General features: G+C 43.4%; 1 protein-coding gene across 7 annotated transcripts in view; it reads right to left on the bottom strand.

Annotated features, from left to right (window-relative positions):
* Positions 1-23703, bottom strand: part of BCL11A (BCL11 transcription factor A) — a 97099-nt gene extending 73396 nt beyond the window's left edge. For 4 of the 7 annotated variants that reach the window (XM_024753031.1, XM_024753034.1, XM_024753030.1 and 1 more), the window contains exons 1-2: positions 23357-23586; positions 16517-16846 (exon numbers count right to left, since the gene is read on the bottom strand). In XM_024753031.1, the coding sequence (XP_024608799.1) occupies positions 16517-16846; positions 23357-23411 (385 nt within the window). In that variant the 5' untranslated portion in view covers positions 23412-23586. Of the gene's footprint in view, positions 1-16516; positions 17061-23356 lie in introns of those variants that run through there. The other 3 variants (XM_024753035.1, XM_024753032.1, XM_024753028.1) reach the window with 3 other exon arrangements.
* Positions 23704-23742: the final 39 nt, after the last annotated feature.

Raw genomic sequence — 23742 nt, 5'->3', positions numbered from 1 at the left:
GAGGGCCCTGCCGATGGAGAGAAGCCCCCCCACACCAATCACCCCACCACACCAGATCTGCAAGGGTTCCTGAGCTTTCTCCACCCAAGGGCCCTTTCCCACAGGAGCCCACCTTGAGGCAGAAAGAGGCTGTGAGCGCCTTAGAACCTTCCCTGCCCTGTTCTCTCATCCCAACCTGCTCTCCCCACACAGGGAGAAACTACAGCGAGATACCAGTCCTTAAAGGAGAAAAAAGTTGTAAGCCATGAGTCATAATCGTAATAGTAACTAGCTTTCCTCAAGTGTTCACTTGGGGAAACAGGCAAGCATCCTCATATAATGCTCACAACGTCCCATGAGGTGGGTCCTGTGACACGCACACCGCCCGCCCCCCGCCCCCCCGGCCTCCATTTACAGATGAGGAAACCGGAGCTTGGAAAGATGAAGAAATGTGCCCAAGCTCACACAACCAGAAATGGCAGCACTCTTTTGCCATTTTATTCTATGTACTCACAGAGGCTAAAAAGGGAAAAAAAACAAAAAAAGGACATACACGTATCTTTAAGAGTTTATTTCCCCTCACTCAGGCCCTCTTCCTTTTCTTACCACGCAGGTTACAAAGACAACCTCGGTGAGAGAGAAGACAGCATCTAAGGGCTTGGCTGAGTTTTGGGGGTTATCTGTGGGATGAGCCCAGGGACCTCCAAATTTTCCCAGTTTCTATAGGCTCCCAGACGAAGTCGGGGAAGAAAACCCACCTCCCTTGTGAGGCTTCAGCCTGGGGAAGTAAACATGATTTTATCATATTTTACGTGGATGTTCACGATGGTGCCTTTTCAAGTCCATGATGGGAAAAGATATTTTTTATTGTGTGAACTGCACTTTGGACAGGCCTCCAGACCGCTTGAAAACCCCAGTGTCCCCTTCGTGGAATTCTCTGGACCCAGCGTTAGCCCCAGCAGCCCCTCTGCGGGGAGCCAGAACATGCCTCCTGCCAGTGAGTAACAGGGAAATTCAATTACCTCGCCACTTGCGGCAAGAGGGCAAAGATGCACATTAAAAGAGCCAAAAATGTCAGGAAGTTATTGGGCTGATGACTCTTGCTTGCCAACACTCATAAGTGAATACATAGTGTCACAATAAAATAAACACCAAAGAAGATAAGATGATCGAGAACAAAACAAGCCCAGACACATGCGTTTGCCATCAGCCCTGCTTGGGAAATGCTGTACTTCCAACAGGGCATTTTTTTCCCCCACTCCTGGCCTTTCCTGGGCCTTGCTTAAGTATATGATATTGCTCAGCCACCAACAGATCAGTTCACAAGGTCCTTTCCAACGAGGAGTTTAACTGCAGCCATTTAAAAAAATGGGTTCCCACCGATTTCCTACCTGCACACGCAGGCCCACCTGCCATGCCCCTCTCTGGCTCGGCACACAGATACTCCGGCACATGCACTCACACACTCTGGTCTCCTGAACACTCCAACCCTTCCGATCCCCAGCCCTTGGGTTACTGGCGTTATCACAACTCTTTTTTTCCCAACGGCAAGCCAGGAAAGATGATAGAAACTGTGTATGTAGCCAAAAGACTAGCCTCAACTGGTTCAGAGGGAAAAAAAATTGAGCTGTGTATGTTTTTTTTTCTTGCCTTTAGCCAAAGACCTGGGAGCATTTGATGTACAGTCAGCAGGTATTTAAAAAAAAGAAAGAAAGAAAGAAAAGAAAAAAAACCCACCACTGAAAAGGCCTGGCTGCACTGGGGCCCTGACACGCTCGCATCTAAAGCTTGGCCCTCGGCCAAGTTCATCTGTTAATGGACAGCCACAACCAAGGCCTGCACCTCCCCCACCTCCCCAACTCTTCTCTGTTCTCCTACCTCTTTCGAGCTCCTAAAAACTAGACATCGATTATGTCTGCACTTTTCCCTTTCTATTCAAGATAAACAAAGTGCTTCAAGTTCAGGGCACACCCTGGGACCCTTGACAAAACAATCTATCATTCTGTCTGCTAAACCAGTCTGGCTACCCCACAGCCAGGAGAGCAATGCTCCCAATGTACAGTTTTCCCTTTGTGCTCCTTCCCTCTTGCTACTAACCTCTTTTCTTTACCACCTTCTCGGGAGCATATGGACTTGACCACTTTGCTTAAGGCCGTCCCGGTAACCTCAGAAATTAAAGAAAAGAATGGAGCTCCTGGCTGCCCCTCCTCCTGCCCAGGTTTTCCTGCTTCCCCTGTGGCCCCCTCTTCCCTTGGACACATACATGCATCCCGTTAGACCCACACAATCCTTTGGACCCTCTCAGCACAGACACCCAGAAAATAAATGAAATTCAGGGACTGCCCCTTCTTTTGCTCCCTGCAAGAACATTTTAAGTGAATTTTGTTTCAAATCATATCCATTAATTTATCCTGACTCGCAATTAAATGCAAGTACACTTTTTACAACCGGTACTGAATGTATTAATTACAACTACAAATGGTCAAATGAGAGCACAGTCCCTCCTAAAAATATTAATAAAATACATAATAAATAATATTAATGAAACAAAAATAGATTCAGAAGCCTTAGCCAGGGCTTTTATTATTTCACACAAGGGGCAATCCAGCCAGTGAAACTTGCTACACATACTTTGGCAGGACTCTGGCCAACCATCACCACTGAACTCTAAAGAGCATGTTTGGCTGCAGGGCGGGGGGGGGGGGGATTACAGCAGTGCCCTGGTGCTGGGGGTTTTGTGCAGGTGCCACCTTGAGAGGTCGATTGATGGCCACGGTGCACAAAGCACGGCCCATGACATCTCACACAGCTTTCCTGTGTGGCTGGGAAAAGTTACCCACAGGCTGCTTCCCCTTCCTAAGGCAGCCCAAGCTGTTACTTCAGTGCCCACTCCTCCCCTGGAAGGACAAACGAAATCCTCTAGACCCAGAGAGAAATGAGCCCTGCTAAATTAAGGGCTTAGGATTCGTGCCCCCATCAGCACCATTTACTGCACCAGCGCTGTTAGCTGCCTTGCTGCCACACCACCAGGCCCCTGCTAACCTATCTCCACATCCCGAAGCCCCTCGCTTCACCCCCAGCACTCCCTGCCCCTCCCTTCCCCCCAAATCCAACACACCCACCACACAATCGAATCTAATTAAGATCAGGAGAAAATTTGCATTTTCTTTTCACTGTACCCCCAGTAATCACAGAAGTTCTTCAAATTTTGAGAATTTTGTTCCTCTGCTAATTATTTCCCTCATTTTGCATTTCAAGGCACAAAGACAGTCTATCTCACTGGTGGTCTATTAATAGTTTGAAGTTTTGAGCATCAGAAGGTAGGGTGGGTTTTTTAAATTTTTTCCTTTTAAAACTATTCTGTCATTTCCAGTTTTGTAAAAAGGGTTGTTTTTTTGTTTTTTTTTTTGTCATTGTTGTTAGTGGTGATGATGTTCATGTTTCTTCCAAAAAGACAGCTTAGCTGTGCCATTCTGTATATTACGATTTGGTCACCCCCTTACAATAGTTACTCTTTGCCTGGTTTACTGATTTACAGAACCTTGGTATGTGAACGGCAAAAAAAAAAAAAAAAAAAAAAAAAAAAAAGAAAGGAAGAAAAGAAAAGGAAAAAAAGAAAGAAAATTCCTTGGCATAAGTGTATGTTTGCTGATCAAATTTCAGATCATGTGTTGTTCATTATTATGACTTTGCTTGAAAAACAGTTTACCACAGTGAGATGGATTCCCTTTATATGCTCTCTACCCCTCCACTCCCTTTAAGTACTTTGAAAACCAGTATACTTTTTTTAAGGTACATCTAAAGCATGAACTGGTTTGGATTAAAACAATGTTTCAATGTCTGTAAATTCCCTCAAAATACATTTTTAAAAGACTTACACAAAGCCACACATGATTTTGAAGAAGCTAATGAGATTGTCCCACCAACAAAATTTAATGGTGATTTAAGAAATTCTAATACTTTTCATTGACTTCCTATAGGGTTATTTGTGTACTTGACATTTATACAGTCTCTCCATTATATAACAATCTACTCTTGGTACACTAGATGATGCCAATCTACTAGAATGAAATTTGTACTCCATATAAGCAGAAGTTTCCAGTCGGTTTTGACTTACCATTATGTTTCAATGTAAAGTGTTATTATAGCTGAGTATAAAGCACAGCTACTCCATGCTCAGGGTTTTTAACTCTAATACTGTAATCTTTCTTGCTGCTTCTAGGGCTGTGTCAGTGTTTACATTCCTGGAAGTTAAATAAACCGACATGGCAAAACTCCTGGATAGACTGAATAATAAGGCTTGTGATGACTAAATTGTTTACTTTTTACCTTGTTAGGATCCCTTTCTTGTAAAGTTTGGGGGAGAGACAGAGAGAGGAGGAATGGGGGTGGGGGTGTGATATGATAGAAAGAGAGAGATTTACACACTGGCTTCCATATGTCACAAAGACCTTCCTACCCACAACCAACGAGAAAGAAGCAGCCTGCCTAAGTTAGCTTTGCCTTTTTCGATTTGTTTTGTTTTCTTAAATACCGGATCATTTGAATACCCCCTTGTCTACTACCTTCCCCCCAATAAAAAATATGAACATTTTTTTGCCCATTTTCAAATAGCAAATTATCCATTAGATTTCATCATATCTTAGGAAAGCAATTACATCAAGAAAATGATAGTGCGTGTGGAATCAATTATGCATGCAGTTGGCCGGAGACCAAAGGCTGTGAAGTCGGAGAGGGCAGAATCGCTCGACACACACAAATAAAAAGCCCCTGGATCTCACAGATGGACCCCATCAGTTCATCTTACTGCCTAAAAAGTTCATGCACTTAATAATTTATTTGTGTTCTGGATACTGTTTCCCAGCTGAATATTAACAACTTTGAACTGAAGCATGCTTTTAGCATGGTATGGCTAGAAGTCACGGTAGGGCAGTGCTAGGGTCCCTCGGAGGTTAAAACTGTAGTTATGTTTCTTACACACTGTTCATTTTCCATCACAATTTATTTTCTTTCATTAAACATTCCTTTTAATCAGAATATCAGTTTCAATGTTCTGATTCTGCTTGTTAACCAGTGATAAACTGCTAAACCAAAGACGAACATCAATAATACAGCACAGTCCATTCAACAGCAAAGGCAAACACCAAAATCACAGGCTCTCAAAAATCGGAAACCGTTCGTTAGCACCTTGTTTTCACAGCCAGGGCACTTGTGTACCTTGAGGGAGGCACCCGGCAGCCCAGAGACCACGATTTACTTTAGTGACGAGGGGAGGACACAGAGAGAGCAGCTGAGAGCAGAAGGCCCCAGGAAAACTTACTTGAGCTAAGAGATAAAGAAGTCAGCCAAACCCAGGCCCAAGACGTGGAGGTGCAAAAGCCATCTATTCAAAGCAGAGACCCAAAGCATTGTTAGAAAGGTCTGTAGTTTGTAGGCGTCTCTCTTCCAAAAGAGCCTGATGTCTTAATACACACCGGAATAGTCAAGTCTCTCTGCCATCAAACTGCTAACAGTGAAACTGCCCGACAACTTGCATGAGGGAACAGGGACATACATATTTCTGTACGTATCTGGATGTGCCTCAATCATACACCTAAATCTTATAGTCTTCTCCCCAAATGAGAACGACTTCCAGCCAACACTTCCACAAACTGTACTACTTAACGTTAAAAGAAAACGGATAACACATATGTAATTACTCAAGGTTAGACATCTAATTCCTCAATTCACTAAAGGAAACTTGGCAAGAAGATGCATCATTTTGCTCCTTTCTACTGGGGCATCTGAGGAGGAGAGCCACTGAGGCAGCTAATACACAAAACATGATCAAAAGTGATTAACAACAGCTTCATATGCAAATTGCATTAATGAAGGAGTGCAAAGTCATCATGTAAATTAAATATGTCAAATCTCTTGGTGAACTTTCAATCTTGAGAAGAAAAAACACGGCTTTAATTTTTTTACATCATCAATTTTGCAAGATTGAAAATCTAAGAATCTTGGTGCTATAAACAATTTTCACCTTTTTTTTCTCCTTCAGCAGGCTGACAGGCCAGCCTGATGTGCACCGAATGTACATGTTAATAGGCCAATCAAAAATGCAAAACAATTCGCAATTACTGGAAGGACCTAATGGTCATTAGAATTTACAACTAGGTAATGAACTGAAGTCTGCCCACACCATGCATATTCATAAAGCAATTTAGCCTTTGAAGATTAAAGAAGTGCTTAAAATTCAAATGAGCTTTAGCAAATTATCAGTAAGATTCATCCAAAAAGCAAAGGGTTTTTCTTCCTATGATTTCCTCATTTTTTAAATGCAAAATTGTTATATCTTCCAGACTGAGCTTAAACTAAACATTGAGCTTCTAGTGAAGCCAAGGGGCTAAGAGACAAACAGAGGCTGCAAACATCGTTACGGACTTTGTTCATAAAACTAAGCCCTTAAGAGCCAAACCTATCTCTAAACATGGTAATTTATCAAAAACAGCCCAGAGTTGCTCCTAGGCAATACTGCACAGTCCTCCAACAAAACAGATTAACGCAAGTCCCACCACCCTCCCAAAAAGCCTTTTTCCCCTCAAGTTGAGTCTCCTGTGTAAACATCCACTATGGTATAAAAACAGCTTTTTCATCGGCTTGGAGTGGCATTCATTTTAGGAGTTTCTGCTTCCAAAGAGAAAAGAGCAAGGGAGAGGGTATGAGGCAGAGGAACGAGATCTGGTTTACTTCTGAGGAGTGAAAATCTTGTCGTTGGGTATATGTGTCTTCCTGGGGGTTCCCCCGTCCTGCACTGGCAGCATTTAACCCAAGAGGAACAGGTCAGACAGACATCAGCTGACATTCAGAAAGTTAGGGTGTCCACCCCACCCCCCAACCCCAGTCATTAGAGAGCATCGTGGGAATTTGGATTTTCACGCTTCCCAGTTACCAGTCTGGAGAAGAACCTAACTCACACCTTGAATGCTAACACATACCTTACTACCCTCAGGACATTCAAGAAATTCTAGTGACAGCATTCCCAGTGAAAGTCTCCCCCACTGCCACCCCAAACACTCAATCCAGGTCAAAGCACGGAGGTTATATGTAAACCCTTTCTCAGATGGTGGACAAGTCAGACTGAGAATAACAGCTTTGAAAGGACCATGTGCCCGTGCTTATTGCTCCAAAGCTGGACCCAAAGGGCTCTCTGCTTTGGTGACTGTGTTTGAACCCCCACTGAAAATATTCCAGTAGCTCCTCTCTGCCACCCTTCTCCCCCTTTCTCCACCGCCCCAGCCTCAGATGTTTTCCTGGAGTTGATCTTACCCAAAATGTACGTATATCAAGGAAGTGGGAAAGAGGAGAGTGGGAAGGGAGAAAACCTCAGGTACTGTCCCCGATTCCTTGACTGTCTTACCCACGGGACCTGCTCAGAAATGTGCCACATTTTAACGTTTGTTAGAAAGAACAGGATGCAAAGCTGCACAGAACCCACATTCACGACCATCTGTATGAACCACAGGTCTGCAGTCCTGACCAATTCCATCTGACACTAATGTTACTCTACATGAGTAGAGTTCAATGAGGGTTGATATGGGATGTGACAGAGTAAATCAGAATTAGATTAAAAACAAAAGTTTAGAAACCGATGCTACACTGCAGAGCAAATGGGACTTGAAGGCCAAATTTCCCCTAACTGCCTTCAAGTCATTTTCCCTATTAGAGCGTTTGCCTGCCACCCCTCTGCTGGCAATGCCGCAGTCACAGCAGAAGGTAGAGTGGAATGCATACAGGAAGGCTTGAGATGTTCCTCTTTAGATACAATACCTATATATTTAATATATAGCAATTAACTTCTGGTCAGGAGTCTGCAGGCAGCAAGCTGCCCCAAGCAGATAGTGGAGGAGGGGCCCGGAGCTGGGACAAGCACAAAAGACAGGTCCAACAACAATGCCTGCTGTCAGCAGCTGAATTATTTTTATACAGGAATTTTTATCTCTATTGTACAAACAAGTACGTGTCTGTGCAGACTTGTTAAGCAATCCACTTGTATGTAGAATAAGATTTTTTTTTCTTTCTTGCTACCAGTCACACAGCTCTAAGATCAGAAGAAATACATAGTCTTTGAAGCTGCTCAAATGTTTTAGTTAAAAGGACAGCAGTTGTTTTCAAAGATCCAAGAGTATCTTTATCAGAATTAAATTTTTCCTTATTGATTTTTTTCCCCTTAACATAACAAAAACATAATGTGAGAAGGTTACGATTTATTATTAAAATTTTTCTCAGCCTTTAAATCGTTCTTCAGTAGCCAGTGTTCACTTTTAAATGTAAAAGAATAATTTTTTTAAATCTTAGAATGGGATGGAGTAGGAGAGAGAAACTCATGAAATTTAAAATTTAACATTGGTTAATGCATTGTTTTAACTATGAACTCAAAGACTTGGGAGAGGGGGCTAAAATGAGCAGTAAATGGCTCATTGTAAGCTGCCCCGAAATGTAAATAAATCACGAAATCATGGTATCCCCTGAGTCGGTAAAAGGAAATGCTTCAGATTTTTTTTTTTTTTTTTTGACCCAAAGAGAAACTCCATATTTAAAACCTAAAAAGCAGACGTGGCATGTAGTACCCTGTGCTCCAGTTAAGGTAAGAATCCAAGCTACACCTTATTTCCCTAAAAATTGACAGATGTGATTTTTTTTCTGCAGCTTTTTATGCACCATTACATATCAAGAAGATGAACTGATGAATATAAATGTAAATGCCCCGATGCTTAGCAAAAGGCTTCCCTGTGTTTTTTAGAAAGTTCCAAAATAAAATAGAAAGTGGAGAAAGGGGGGACACCACAGCACCTGTGTTCTTTTTGAAAGCACCTTTGCAGGTTTCACAATAATTCCATTCTTCATTTTAATGGTAGTTTTTAATCAGTGGACTCACCTCTATCTAAAACTAAAATCAAATTGTAGGTGTAATTGTTCATTGCCAATGCTAACAACAGCAAAGATACAAACAGAAACTCATTGTGAGTGACCACAGGTCCCCAGGTATCCCCTTCACCAACATGCCTGCTCCAGGTCCCCACTGGGAATTCCCTGGCGGGGCCGATTAAATTCTGAATAACAGGCTGACAACCCTATCTGGAAAAGGGTGTGCACGGCGTCTTCTCGCCTCTTTTAGAGGAAGTTTAAACCTAATCATCTCACCTTCAGTGAGTATAATTTGCTGTTTAGCACACCAAGAACTTGGTATTGTATCTATCTAAAGAGATCAAAAAGAAAAAAGGAGGGCAGAGTGGGAGCAAGCTGTGGCCTGGCCTAGCCCCTGTGCAGGGTGCTAGCTCAGAGCAGCAACCTGTGCAGGTAAGACTTCCAGCGGCATTGCATCAGATCCGATCACATCAGTCTCCAGGGTGAACCGAGAGGTGAAACGCTCCGGTGCCCTGTCTGCAAACTTCTCATTCGCCAGTTCTTGGCAGCTTATTTTTCCAGAGTGTTTTGTTTCAGGAAACGTGTGTATTTTTCTTTGTATGTTTTGTGGATTTACCACAACTGGTTCTGACAGCTGTTGATACTCTTAAATGAACACATTATAAAAATCCTCTTTAAAACCTCAAGCAACAGTGGACTCAAAAATAATGGTAAAATATTTTAATGGAGTTCCAGTTGAGAGTTGGTTAAAAAAAAAAAAAAAGAAGTACAAATGAAGGTACAGAAGTCCTTTAAGTCAGCGCTAGATTTAAACTGAATGTCTGTGTGTGCGCGTGTGCGTGTGTGTGTTTAATGGGGAAAGAGGGGTGTTGCAAATCACCACAAATATTTACACTGTACTCCCTTTGTTCAAATCACATACTTTTAACAGGAAAACCTGGAACTGTGGCTATTTAAAATTTTAAATATTCAAATGCCTGTAATTAACCATATGAAACAAATTATGTCGCATTTCTCCATACCAGAACATGCAAAAAAATTCGGGTGGGGGATTGGGAGGTGGCAGAGTCGGGGAGACAACTCCAAGAGGAGGAAAGGATGATGTTTTCATTTTGCTATAGATCAAAGGAGAACAAGAATGGAAACTGTGGCATATCCAGCATTTTTACATTGCTGTCTTTCACACTGGGCTATCTAAGTTTACACAATTCCCCAGACTAGCTGCATACTAAGCTGGCTGTGTACAGCTTTATTATGGTACGCTGGTGGAAGAAGCATTAATATTCCAGCTCCGCATCTGACAGGGCATTTACATGCGCCCATCTGAGCGGCACCTGAGAGATCTTCCAAGGTGCAGTAGCTGTGCGCCTATTGTAAAGGCAAATGAAGCTCACCTATTCCCTGCTGGGGTCACAAGTGACCTCACCACCCCCCATGCCTCAAATCCTTCCCTTGCCAACCTAACTCAATGCCATCGCAGAATGACGAATGAGCTCAGAAATAGACCCTAAGTTACTAACCCTGCTAAGAACAGCAAAAGCCTTTGCTGAAATGTTTTAAAAATGCATAGGGAGTGCAGCTGGCCAGTAAAAAGCAGAGAGACAAATTCCAGTGAACCCAATATGGAATACATTACATTCTAAAACAACTGATTAGAAATAGTCTAATGTTTACTGGCTTCAAATTGAGTTTGGCATCAAGCATACTAGCTTTAATAATGCTGGCATTTTTTAAATTATTATTTTAAATCTGCCTTTGGTCTTTAGGAGCACATGTGGAGAGCTCAAGCATTCTTATTCGTCAGGTTACATTTCCTAGAAATTAAGTTTGTGACAGAAAATGACTCTACTAGCAATAATATGGTCCGTGCTCAAATTAATTAGGTCATTGTTGTAAAAACTACGTGGCAAATTACAAAGGTAAATTTACTGATATTGGCCAGAGCTCTAACCCCTGGGAGTAAAGGGGAGAAGCAGTTTAAGGATGCTTATTTACCTGGGTAGGAGGACAGAACAGAGGAGGGAGGGATACGATGCCAATTTTCTATTGGTATTACAAATAAAAATACTAGTCATTATCCATTAAATTATATAGTCTGAATATATTTTATGAACTTTATTAATATCCTCCAAATTGACACATAAAATTAAAACCTGTTCGATTTGAGATAGTGTTAAAAATGGGCCCTAAGTTTAAATCTTTTTTTTTTAATCCTTGTAATAACAACACTGCTGACATAACCATGACCCAAATGAAATCTGAACAAGCAGAAAGGTACTAAAGATCCTTGGTGATTAAATCTCTTGCTAAAAAAGTGGCAAGGTGCCAGGCTGGGTCCAGTTTGATGCTAAGTGACTTTTATTGCACAAAGCTGGTACTACTGTATGTAAAAACAGATTTGGGCTTCGGGTAAATTTTGTCAAATGATTTCTTTGTGCAATAAGGGTGTGAACAGAGCAACCAGAGTAGATTAAATTAACATCCAGTGACGCAATCTCGGTACATCTCCCTAGCTGTGCTACTTCAGTTAAAATTTCGTATTTTCCCCCCAAATGAAAGCCGAACTATCTTCTTTTTTTCACTGACTAGTGTACAAGGCCACCATTCACCTATTCTCCTTTTTGAAATACTTTCACTAAGAAATCACAAAATTCTGAAAAATGCTTCCCTAGGATTTGCACGTTTGTTATATACTTCAATTTAGTACCCCCCCACACACACACATTAGCCAAACTGCACTAAGGCTGCAGTGTGACAATAATGATTTTCCAGGATTCTAAAATGTGCCATTAATATGCATCCAATTCACCTCTTCCCTGAGCTTAAAGTTTGCTGTCCTGACGCTGCCTGCACGTGTCTATACTCACTTGCATTTTCCAGCCCATGGGCAGCTCCACAATTAAATGCCACATTCACCAGGAGAAAGGTGTGCAAAACAGATTTCAGATCCTTTAAAAGTAAAAGGCACAACTTGCAATACAACGAGGAACTGGGTGATCTGAGAAATTACAGCACTGCTTTTTAAGCTTTCATAGAATAAACACAGAGAATGGGAGGGAAACTTTCCCCCTCTGCTCCTGTTCTTGAAGTGAATACATATTTGTGTTTCCAACAGAAGGCCATTTTTACATTAACTGTCTGTAACAGCAGGAGACAGAAAAACTAACACAATCTCCACATCACACACAGGATGATCTTCATATCACGTGGCCCTATTCTCAAAACTATTTATAAAAGACAACTAGGAAAATGCACAATGCATCTTTTCTGTGTCACGGAAAGGGTAACGTCGGAAGAACTTTGGGATCTTTGGGATCTTCCACATTGTAGATTTTTTTTTCTTTTTGGCTTGCCGAAGTAAATTTAGCAGCCATGCGGGCCACTGTGTTTAATTAAGCTTTCAAAAGTCCTCTGACAATGCCAACAATTGTAAGACACTTCTGCGGCTCAATCATGCAATCGCTGTGACAGTTCTATTTACAATTTGTCTTAGAAAGAGTTTCTCTCACATTGTACTTTGACAAAACATCCAAGCTGCCAGTTCACAACCTTTCTCTGTCTTATTTACAAATACATCTTGTATATAGGACTCCCAGTCTCATGAACATGAGCCTTTGGGTAATGGTCCCACAAACACAGGCTCCCAATGAAAATCCTAGGTATTTATTAGGAAACAATATTCTTTAGTCTCTGGATGTGAAGGTTAAATAAAATGTTCACCAGTAAACTGGGGTTTTGTTTGTTTGTTTGTTTGTTTTAGCTGCCATGCTAAAAATTCACTTCAGAAGTCAGTGGTTTTTATTCAGAATCACACAAATAAAGAGAAATGAAAAATAAGAGGTTATAATAGGAAACTATAATTTATAGTCTCATTTACAATTATACCATAAAGTACATCTTCCAGTTCAGTCTGAGATAAGAAAGAATTCAAATGGGTACAAAAAGAAAAGGCAAGTTGAGTTTCTAAATTCTAAAAAGCATGAGTATGTTATACTTGATTTACCTTTAAGCAACATGCTTATATATTTCTGGATTGAATTAGTATTTCTCCTCTCACAGAGCTTCTGTCTTACATATTATTATCTGGGTATGAGGTGTATTGTCTAGGCATATAATTTTTCAATGCCCTGATATCAATGTCTATGTTCATGATTTTAAAGAGAAAAAATGTTATATATCAATAGCAAGAGACCTCACTACACTTTACAGGACTAATCATATTTTCTCCCATTCTCTCAAAAAGCTAACTTTATGACAGCCCAACCCTAATTTAAAGATTTCTATGTGCAACAGCCAAAACCTCAAAGCTGACACTGTGGGATAATATTTTTTGGCCTTTTCTATAAGTGAACAGCAGCTCCACAGTCACTAATTTCAATGAATATTTCCCCCTCATAAAATAGGAGTCTAGAAAACAAAACAAAACCCTAATTAAAAGCCCTGACTGCCAGTCAAAGGCTGCTGATATCTGATGGTGGATATCTGACACATAACATTGATGAACTGGGCCCTGCAGTTAAATTAGTTAAATAACTAATAAATTAGTTAAATAACCTGCCCATTTCCAGTTAAATTAGTACGACTTCAGTGGTCTCAGTGGATCACAATCACACAATATTATGAATGAAATGGAAAAAAAAAACACCTGATCAACATATACATGTGTATTCAACCAGGTAAAAATCATCCTTTCTAAAAAATACTCGGCTTTGAGAGGCCTATGTACAGCCAAAACCCACACCATCTTACTGAAGTTTTAAAGGACACTCAATCTCCTGTGTGAAAGCCCCAAATTCTAAGCTTTATTTATCTCAGGAAGAAGATCTGTCACTGTTTGATTCCAGCTTCCTGCCTATAAAACAGCACAGAGCACACAGTAAGCTCACACCCAACTTACAGCACTTTAATAAGGCCTTTCCTACACAGCGTATTTAAATAACTACCTCTTATATGGCTGCCAAACATATTCTTCTAGAGATTCATCAATATATCTCTTTCCTAATACAGAGCATTGCTCCTCCTTTCTTCTTGTGACACAATTCAAATATCTACTGAATGATTACTCTTATTGTTTCCTTCCTCACCGTAAAAAGAAAAGCAGACTTGGGAGTTGTGAAGACGTGCTCTAGAGAAATGGGCTGGGAATACACAGCCGTCTTCCAGAACTTCACTTCAGAGGCACCTAAGGGCCAGGGCATCTTAATTTATGTGCGATGGCAGAATGTTAATTTCACCATAGGAAACTCCTTAATTCATTACCGTGAATTATGAAAAGTCGTGACTCTAGTTACTGACATCTCGCTTTGCGATGCGACCACGCTATTTATGTTCAGCCAATTCCAGGGTGGGAACAGGTGATTAAACACAATGAAAGGAATCAAGACTTTGCAATTATTCGTGAATGAAAGGTTTACCTCACCTGGGTCGCAGCACTGGTGCACCCATTGAATATCTTAGATAGCTTAAGTAGCTCTTCATTTCAGTGGAATTACTTAGCATTAGCCCTATAAAACATATTTTAAATGTGCTTTTTGGGGGGCTTCTTTGAGCTCTTACTGCACTAGTCCTTAAAAAAAAAAGAACCTTTATGACAACCAGAGAGTTAAGGAAAATATCTCTTCTTCTTCCCTATGTAGATTTACAACTGGGACAGTGAAAAGCCTTCACTAGAGAGCCTTCCCCCCAGCTTTTAGATTTCTCCTCTAAGTACAGAGGCACAGAATTTTCAAGCTGGTTAATCTGAGACTGAGTAACCTACTTGGGACCTCAGTAAGGAGTGTGGTTTTAATTCTTGCTTGACAGACACTGTGTTTTGTCTTTTAAACGAGCAGCTCGATATGTAAATACGATGTTACATCACACAAGTGTTACTCCATATTTGGTGATTTAGAAAGGCTTTGGATCTCCTAAGACGACAAATCCCCTTCCGCTTGCTCTGGCTTCATTAATCATGCCTTACACTTCTGTTCATTTTCCTTCCAGTCACAAGACAGCACATGGAAATGGTCATTGCCATATCCTGCTGGGGGGCAGGGAGGGGTGGATAAAATCTTAACCTGCATGTCATATAAGCTACATGTGGTGGATTTGAGAAAAATATTTTGTGAATGCACCTTCCCTGGCAGCAGATTTCTCATTTCACTAAAGGAAAAGTATCTGAGTGTTGTTGCAGGCAGCATTAAAAAAAAAAGAGAGAGAAAGAAAAAATGCCACGTTTGATTTTAATGATCAAATTCCAGAGGGGGGGAGGAGAAATAATACGACACTTAATCCCCTCTGGACTACTGACCCACTACAGTTCAACTCTGTGGTCAAACTAGGTTGAAGGGACAAGTTCCAATGAATCAATTGATTCTACGCACTACCCTTCCTAAAACTGAACAAACCCTCTGCCTTTTGGGGGCAGCAGCAGGGGAAATAGAGGGGAGTGACCAACCGACAGGCATGCCGGTTTTGTTACCACAGAATCTGCATTCACTTCATCTTGTACGTTAAATCACCGTTGTTTCATTTTTAAAAATGTTTTAAGGGTCGCTGTATAGTGTTGCTGTTTATCACTTAGAGTGAGGATTTAAGTCCCTCTGTTAGCCATTAATTCCTTTTCCCTTGAGCTGTTGAGAAACCCACACCCCTAGCTACCTTTCTGCTAAAATTAACCAAAGGAAGCAGAGCTGTTCAACGTGTGTATATATTTTTCCAAGAGAATTTTTACATTATGTTATAGCAGAAACAGTGGAAGTCTGCACTGGACATTTGTAAGGGTGACATGTGGTTGTGTAAACCACAAACAAAATCAAGATACATCTGTCAAAACCACATCAGAGACAAGAGAGAGCACAGAGAAGCATTTATCATTTAGCTGAGGAGGCAGGCTGCAGGGAGCAGCCGTTCCTGTCAAACCAACCTTTTGAAATTTCCAACATGCCCTTAAACTTTTCGAGTAAGCATGTCTGTGCGCTTCAGCAACTGCCCTCTCTACTCTGGCCTGGCCAGTCGAAAATGGCATCTTAAAGTCAAGGTCACGGTGTCATCCCACCACGGGGCTGTGTTTAATTACAGCCCCATACGGGCTGACAGCCAATATGGATCCAAGGCTAGCCCTGAAACTCAGTTAACTCTTTCCAGCCCCTCCAAAATGCCCTTCCAGCCCACCCAACTTCATGGAAACATCGAGAACAAACTGCACCCCTAGGGAGGTCTGATCAGGTATTCTGACTCAAACAGGTCACTGGCCGAACTACAAATGCCTATACAGCCACTTTGCCTCTGACTTGTCACCAAGGCTGGAAATGGACCTTGGAAACTGGGCTAGGTGTAGTAAGGTTCAACACTTAAAAATGAGAAGGGGAGAGAAAAGGAAAGAAATTCAGAATCAGCAGATCCAGAGAGAGGGTATCAGGTGTGTTTAACCTATTCTGCCTACATTTGGCTCGGTGAAGTGGAAAATATTTATTTTTATGTGTTCTGGACATAAGCAATAGGAATGCTTATTTTAACATTACAGGGCTGTCATGGACAGTCACATGGAGAAATACAGAAAGCACTTCACCACTCCTTACTGCTTGGCTACAGCGCCTCTGAAAATGAAAAGAAAACATGCAAACAGCTTTTCTCCTTGCTTCTCATTTACCTGCTATGTGTTCCTGTTTGGGGCAAATTCCTCTAGATGACGTTGATAAACAATCGTCATCCTCTGGCGTGACCTGGATGCCAACCTCCACGGGATTGGATGCTTTTTTCATCTCGATTGGTGAAGGGGAAGGTGGCTTATCCACAGCTTTTTCTAAGCAGAGGCTGCCATTGCATTGTTTCCGTTTGTGCTCGATAAAAATAAGAATGTCCCCCAATGGGAAGTTCATCTGGCACTGCCCACACGTGAGGAGGTCATGGTCCCCTTCTGGAGCTCCCAAAGGGCCGTGGTCTGGTTCATCATCTGTAAGAATGGCTTCAAGAGGTTCGGCTGTGGTTGAAGAAACAAAAGCACAATTATTAGAGTGCCAGAAAGGAAAGAATACGGGGAAATACATTCTCAACCCCATCCCATCCCAGCACATTATGTAAAGGGTTTCTAGCCTCCTCCATTTAATGCCCAGAAAAATGTGAGCGTATAAAATGTACACAGATGTGGAAACTGTCAACAAGAAAGCAAATTTATCAATGAGGCAAATCATCATATATTTAAAGAAAACTGCCTGACTTGCATACTTCCAGAGAAAACACACACACATACACACACACACACACACACACACACACCCACACACCCAAATGTGTCTGGTTTGTATGTTCAGAAAGAATGTGACTGTTAAATAAATAGTTAATGCAGCAACATAAAGTAAGCTTAAATAATAACTACCCCCCAAAAAACCTGGTAAAAACATGGATTGAAACCAAATTTGTTTCTTTTTCGTATAGAGTAAGTTGTCTATTGTGCCCAAGAATAAAAGGAGAAGTGAATAAACACACACACGCGCACACACCCTTTGTGTGTGAACATATATACTCTAAATATACAGGGACATGGCTTCATAAATTGGAAAGCTACTACATCACACAGAAAATGTGCCACATTTACACTGCCGTAATAAGAAAAAGACTGCATTCACCTGTGAAACAGATCTAAATAATAATCATAACGCAGCATAATTCACAGTGCCAAAAACCTTTCTGATCTCACTCTCAGCAGTGCCACAAAATCAAAGAAATACCAAATTCACTGGCAATTCTTCTCAGACACATTAGCTAAATGGGATACTTTTGAGTACTTAAGAAAATAAGCCAATTAGTCATTTTTTCATTCTGAAGAATGGAATGTCTAAAATATTCTAAACATGTTTGCAGTTGGTGGCCCCCATCACGTAAAAATCAGAATGGTCAAGCAAACGCCACATTTCAGATCAAGGCTGAGAAGTCCTTTCTTTAGACTTGAAATACTTTGCCTAATGTTGTCAAAGTTGTCTAATTTTCTGAATGAGCTCCAGAACGCTTCATTATGGGGCTATTTCTGCACACATAATCACCAGCGGATGGTATAACAAGGTAGATATGTCTTTCATTCCTGTTTCCTTTTTTTTTTTAACCGTGCACCAAAATACTCCAGCATCTATTTGAACAGCTTCTATCATTTTTTTAAACTTCCAAAGGGGAAAAGAGCGTTGGTAAGTCTCTGCTCCTGAAACCTTATGCTTACTCTATCGCACACACACAAAATTACAAAATATGAAACGTATCCAGGATGCTGCCAGTTAATAAAACCGAAGCAGAAAATGTACAAGTCTTAAACAGTTAATCAGTCTGACCTTCTTTAGCAAGCTGCCAATTTCACATTTAATGAACTTAAAGCCACAGAGAATCAAAAAATAGATTTTAATTTGAGTGTAGAATATTGAAACAGATTTTGATAAAGTGCAAAAATCCAGTGAACTCAGGTTAAATTTATTTCAACCCTATCCAGACTGAATATTGAGGGGGAAGATCTGGAGTAACTCCCAGATGTGCTAGGTGAAATAATATTGAGAGAGCTCTACCTAGCTGCACCTGTGCTCAAGTAGGACATGTCATAATTTCTAGCCTCTGGTACTCCTCCTAATTTAACATAAGGTCACCACAGGAATATGAAGGTTATATTCCTACTAATAAAGACAGCAAAGTAAGCACTTATATTTCTGTGCCCAACATACTGACCAAAAGATAAATACACATGCATACTTTTCAAATAGAAGGAGACAAACAGAAAGCTTTTGCATTGTGCTTCTATATCATTTTTCTCCTATTTGCTTTCATTGTGACCAAGTGAGGAACTGAATAAGGAAGTCATTCTCCAAGATCCCTCCTATGTGAATTAGGAATTTTAAGTACACATTAACAAATGTGGCTTTTGTTGTTGTTGTTCAGCATTAACTACAAGTTCTGAGGTTTACAGATTGAAGAAAGACTCCGGAAAAAGACTTCATTTTATTAAAGTTAGTAGTACATAGAACCTTTGCACAAAAACATGTTTTTAAACTCCACCGTTAAGATTTGTTTTTTATTCCCAAGCCCTGACACATTTCTGAAAATGGAAATATTATTGGGGAGCAAAAGGAGATATTCCTCTAGTTATCAAACAGTTAAAGGTAATGTGCAAAAGAGACTTGGTTCAAGTCTTCTAAATGTAGTGACTGAACTGATTTACAATCAAAACCAGGAAATGAAGTGGTAATTCAGAGGTTGCCGATTACACCTCCACATTTCACCTAATTAATTTTATAGGAGGCAAAGTTCTTGAAAATAACAAGATGATCAAATGTACAGATATAAAACCTATAACCTCAACATTTTCTATGCTCTTAACATAAATTATTGCTAATTAACAAGAATTATATCCTAATGTATGAAATACGGTTCACATCAGGCTCCCTGCTAAACATTGGGCTAGTGATGTTCAGAGAAATACCAAAATGTTTTATCATTGCTACTATATTATTAAAAATCAGACGAAGTGGGGCACAAAGAAAATATGAAAATACAATTCTCTTGCTGTAGTCTACTGATTTGCATTGACATCTTTTCTCAGTGGCAATCAACATTTCCTTTCTGGGCTCTGATAATTTCTCTGTATTTTAATGCAAATTCCCCTTTCCCTAAAAACATTCCTAACCTCAGCCATTTTACCCCCTCCCTCAATTCAATTCCATCCTCCTTCACTCCCACACAACCACCGTTTCTAAGCTCCGGCCTAAGCTCTGGCTACAAAGCGGGGAGTCCAGGATTGAAGTGGAAAGGAGTGGGCAAATAATCATAATAATTAGCCGCGAATTCTCTACAAGGGGAAAAAGAAATTGAAAATAAAATGCTTCTGCGTTCAAACAGCAAGACTGACTGAAACGTCTCAATGCCCCAGCGGCTGACTGAGATCTCCTTCCTCTCTCTGCAGTTGCAAAGGAATAAATTAAAAAAAAAAAAAAAAAGCCTTAGAAGAAATGTAGGGAAGGAGGAAGGAGCTAGCGAAACGAGGGCTGCTGGGGAGGGGGAGGGGGAGGGGAAAAGAGAGCTCTGCCTTCAAGTTTGCTTTCCAAGTCCTTCCCTTTGATTGTCTTAACAGGGTAAGGAAGCAAACCGAGGCTGAAATGCAGAGAGAAAAAAGCAAAGAAACAAAAGCGAAGGCAGGGGCGACAGGCCGGGGGCAGGGGGGACGGCGGGGGTGGGCAGTGCGGAAAGTGAAGTTGGGCGCCGGGACTCTGAGGCACAAAGCGAGCAGCGTGCTGGCCGCAGGCTCCGGCCGCGCTCGCTGGGTACACGTGCAGCGGCTGCCGCGGGGCCGTGGGGCCGGGAACCCGGGGCGGGAGGCGGCGGGCAGCCTGGGGACCCGATTGCTACCTCCACCGCGGTCCTGCGTGGCCGCGGGGTGACGACGGGTCCCCGGGACCACCAGCTGAAGAACTGGGAAGTGAGGCTTGGAAAACTCGGCAGGTTAACCTGGTGCTGTCTCGGTATCAACGCACACACCAAAAGCGCGGGTCCTGAAATTCATTCTGTGTCCAGAGGCTCACACTTTTTACTTTGAGGGATCTCTGCAAATGCCTTTCTCCCGCAATTCCCGGCACCCGTGTGCGCAGCGCGGCGGCGGCTGCTGCGGTTATTCATTATTAATGACGCCGCTTGCCCGCATCATTATGATGATAACTATTACTATTGTTGTGATTTTGGGCTGCAGAGCAGCCCTGCAAGCCCGCAGTGGCCGCCTCGGTCCGTGCTTTGCATGGGGGTAAGGGGGTGAAAGAAGTGAACCTGGAGACTAAGTGCAAACTTGCCGGATCCCGCCCTTTGGCCTTGCCCCGAAGCTGGAGAGCGCGCACTCCCTTTTCCTCCCTACCAAAAAATGCCCGCCCGAAAGAGAACGAAAACTGCACCCCGCTCCACTCCCGGAGCCCGGGGGTGTCGGCCGCGCGCTTCTCTGCAGCCCTGGCAAGAAGCATTTTTAAAGTCAAAATGAAGAACAAAGACATAAGGGGTGATGGGAGGGAGGGGGGAGAAAGGGAATTCTGCCTAACCGTCCGTTTCCCCCACCCCCACCCTCGCAAAGCTCTTCCCTCCCGGCCGAGAAATGCAGAGCGGGGGTGGGGGAGGCTCTGGTACAGGTTCAAGTTCGCTGAGCTTTCTTGATCTTGTTCTGCCTCCTAGCGACCGAATGGCTCAGCCAGCCCAAGAAGCGGAGGATGGGGGCGGGGAGGGGAAGAGGGTCCTGAAGACCGGAATGGCTCCCGCTCCCCCCTGCGCACCCAGAAAATTAGAAAGGACAGACCACCGCACGCCCTTCAAACTGGTTCCTCAACGCAAAGCCAGCCCTGAGACACGGCGAGAGGGGGATAACCCACCCAGCCTGGGATATCTCCGGATGGGCCCAGGGTGGGTGGGGGACGGGGGAGCAGCCCGGACTGCACGCCTTAGTCCGTCCTTTGAGCCCCCAATGCATCCTTCCGAAGAAGGGCCCAGCTTTCCCGAGTGCTGCGAACACTGCCCTTCCTTCCCGCCGGTACCTGGCCGGGCTGTAACTTCACACCGCCGCGCGCCGCGTCTGCTCCGCATCCGGCGCGGCCGGGGGAGTAAAATTCCTTTCCCTCTGCGCACCCCCCTCAAACACACACACCCCTTTTAAAAAATACAGAACTGGGTATAGGGTGGTCCTTTAAAATTGCAGCAAAAATTAAAATAAGGGTCATGAATGAGGAGGGGGAAGGAGGTGGGCCCTCTCATTCCTTTCTTTCCCTTGCAGCCAAACTTTCCTAAGTGCCCACCGCCTGCCTTTCCAGGCGCATTCTGTTAGCCAGGAGACAGCAACCCACTTACCCACCCACCCCCACCCCCAATATAGACTCACAAGGGCCCCCTGACCGACACAGGCCCGTGGTAGAGGACAAGAACTCAAGGGAGGGGTGCGTGGAGTCCCAGGGTCGAACACTCCCCAAAAGCATACTCGAACATACTACTCCCGTACCACCTACCACCCACCCCCACCTGGCTTGGCCGCTCTCAGGAGCTGGGGGCTGGTGGCCTGTCCCGGTGGGAGGGGGGCAAGGAGAGCACGTGGTGACCTCTCCGCCTCCCCGAGCTGGGGGCTAGAGGCGTCGGGGGTAGGGGGCGGACAGAACTCGCTTTTACGGCTGCTCTGCAAAATAAAAATGCTTTGCAAATGCTCGGTCCTCTGTCTGTTTGTTGGCAGGAGGCTCCCGCACACGCGGTGCTTGTAAACATTCAGACACGAGATTTTTCCCAATCAAAATCCACTTCCACTTTTTTTGAAAATCTTCCAAAAAATAGTAAGAGGAGGGAGTTCCTCGCTCCCTCTCTGTGCCGCCGGCGCTCTAAGTTTGCAACTAAAGAGGTTTTGGTGAAGGGGATAATTGTATTTTATCCCCTCTATTAGAGACTGTGAGATTTTTGCGGGGAGGGGGGCGATGGGGGAGTCAAAGAGGAGAGCGTGGCAGAAAACGGCCGGCGGAGCGTTAGGCTTCTGTTTTGGGGCAAGAAATTTTGCCCTGTTTTATTTTATTTATTTTTCACGTTTTCTCGCCGCCACTGAGGTTCGGCCGGGAGGGGCGGGCAGCGGCAGCCCGGGCGGCAGCGGCCAGAGCGCCCCCCCTCCCTCTCCCGCTCGCCCCAGTCCCTTGCTCCTGCCCTTCGGCGGCGGCGGCGGCGGCGGCGGCGGCGGCGGCGGCGCGGGAGGGCAAGCGCGAGGAGCCGGCACAAAAGGCAGCGGGACAAACACCCACCTCGGGCCGGAACAAAAGGCGGCAGCGCCGGCCGCTGCTCCCATCCTTCCCGGTTGCCCAAGCTCTCCCTGCCGCCGCGGCCCCTCTCCAGACTCGGGAGACTCCAGAACGCCGGGGGCCCCCTCCCAGAATCCCACTTTCTCACTATTGTGGAGATGACTACTTTCCTCCCGGTGCACACTTGACCGTGAGCGCGCTGATGTCCGAGGGCCAGTCTCACCTCTTTTCTCCCTGGGATTTGTTTTTTTTAGACTTGGGCTCCCCACCCCCCCGTTTTTCTTCCTACGGCGAGTGGAAGCAACCCCCCTTTCCCCTTCAGTTCCCTCCCCTAGGTTTGCACGAGAGTTGTTAGCATCCACAGCATTGTCCATTATTTTGCAAAACTGGAGGGGAAATCATTGCATTCCTTTTCGAAAAGCGTAATAAAGCAGAGGAAAGCAGGAAAGAGGAGCAGTCAAATTGTTGTAAAATTAAATAAAATTAAAAGGTTCGTGCTATCCCAAAAGTGTACATAAGGCTATGGTTCGGGATGGGATGAGACTGGGTTTTTTTTTCCCCCTCTCCCTTTAATCTCTTTTATCCCGACGCTCGGAGGTTTTTTCTCGTGAAAAAAATTTTAAATGCATGCACACACCCCTCTCTCCCCCTCTCTCTTGCTTCTCGTCCTGCGCGCTCTTGTGATTATTAATAATTATTATTACTATTATTGGGTTACTTACGCGAGAATTCCCGTTTGCTTAAGTGCTGGGGTTTGCCTTGCTTGCGGCGAGACATGGTGGACTGCGGGGCGGGCGGCGGCGGCGGCGGCGGGCGGACGACGGCTCGGTTCACATCGGGAGAGCCGGGTTAGAAAGAAGGAGACTCCAGAGAAGATATCTTCATCAGTGCCTTTTGACATCCAAAATAAATTAGAAATAATACAAAGATGGCGCAGGGAAGATGAATTGTGGGAGAGCCGTCATGGCTTTTTTTTTTTTAAGCAAAAAAAAAAAAAAAAAAAAAAAAAGAGAGAGAGAGAGGAGAGATAGAGGGGGAGAGAGAGAGAAAGAGAGAGAGATGAAAAAAATGGCAAAAGCCCTGCTGAGCTGCAAGTTCAAGTGCGGAC

Source organism: Neophocaena asiaeorientalis, unplaced genomic scaffold (assembly GCF_003031525.2).
Source record: "Neophocaena asiaeorientalis asiaeorientalis breed wild unplaced genomic scaffold, Neophocaena_asiaeorientalis_V1.1 scaffold100, whole genome shotgun sequence".
NCBI lineage: Eukaryota > Metazoa > Chordata > Mammalia > Artiodactyla > Phocoenidae > Neophocaena > Neophocaena asiaeorientalis.
The sequence above is the reverse complement of the archived record's forward strand: the minus strand, read 5'-3'. Positions and strand labels throughout refer to the sequence as shown.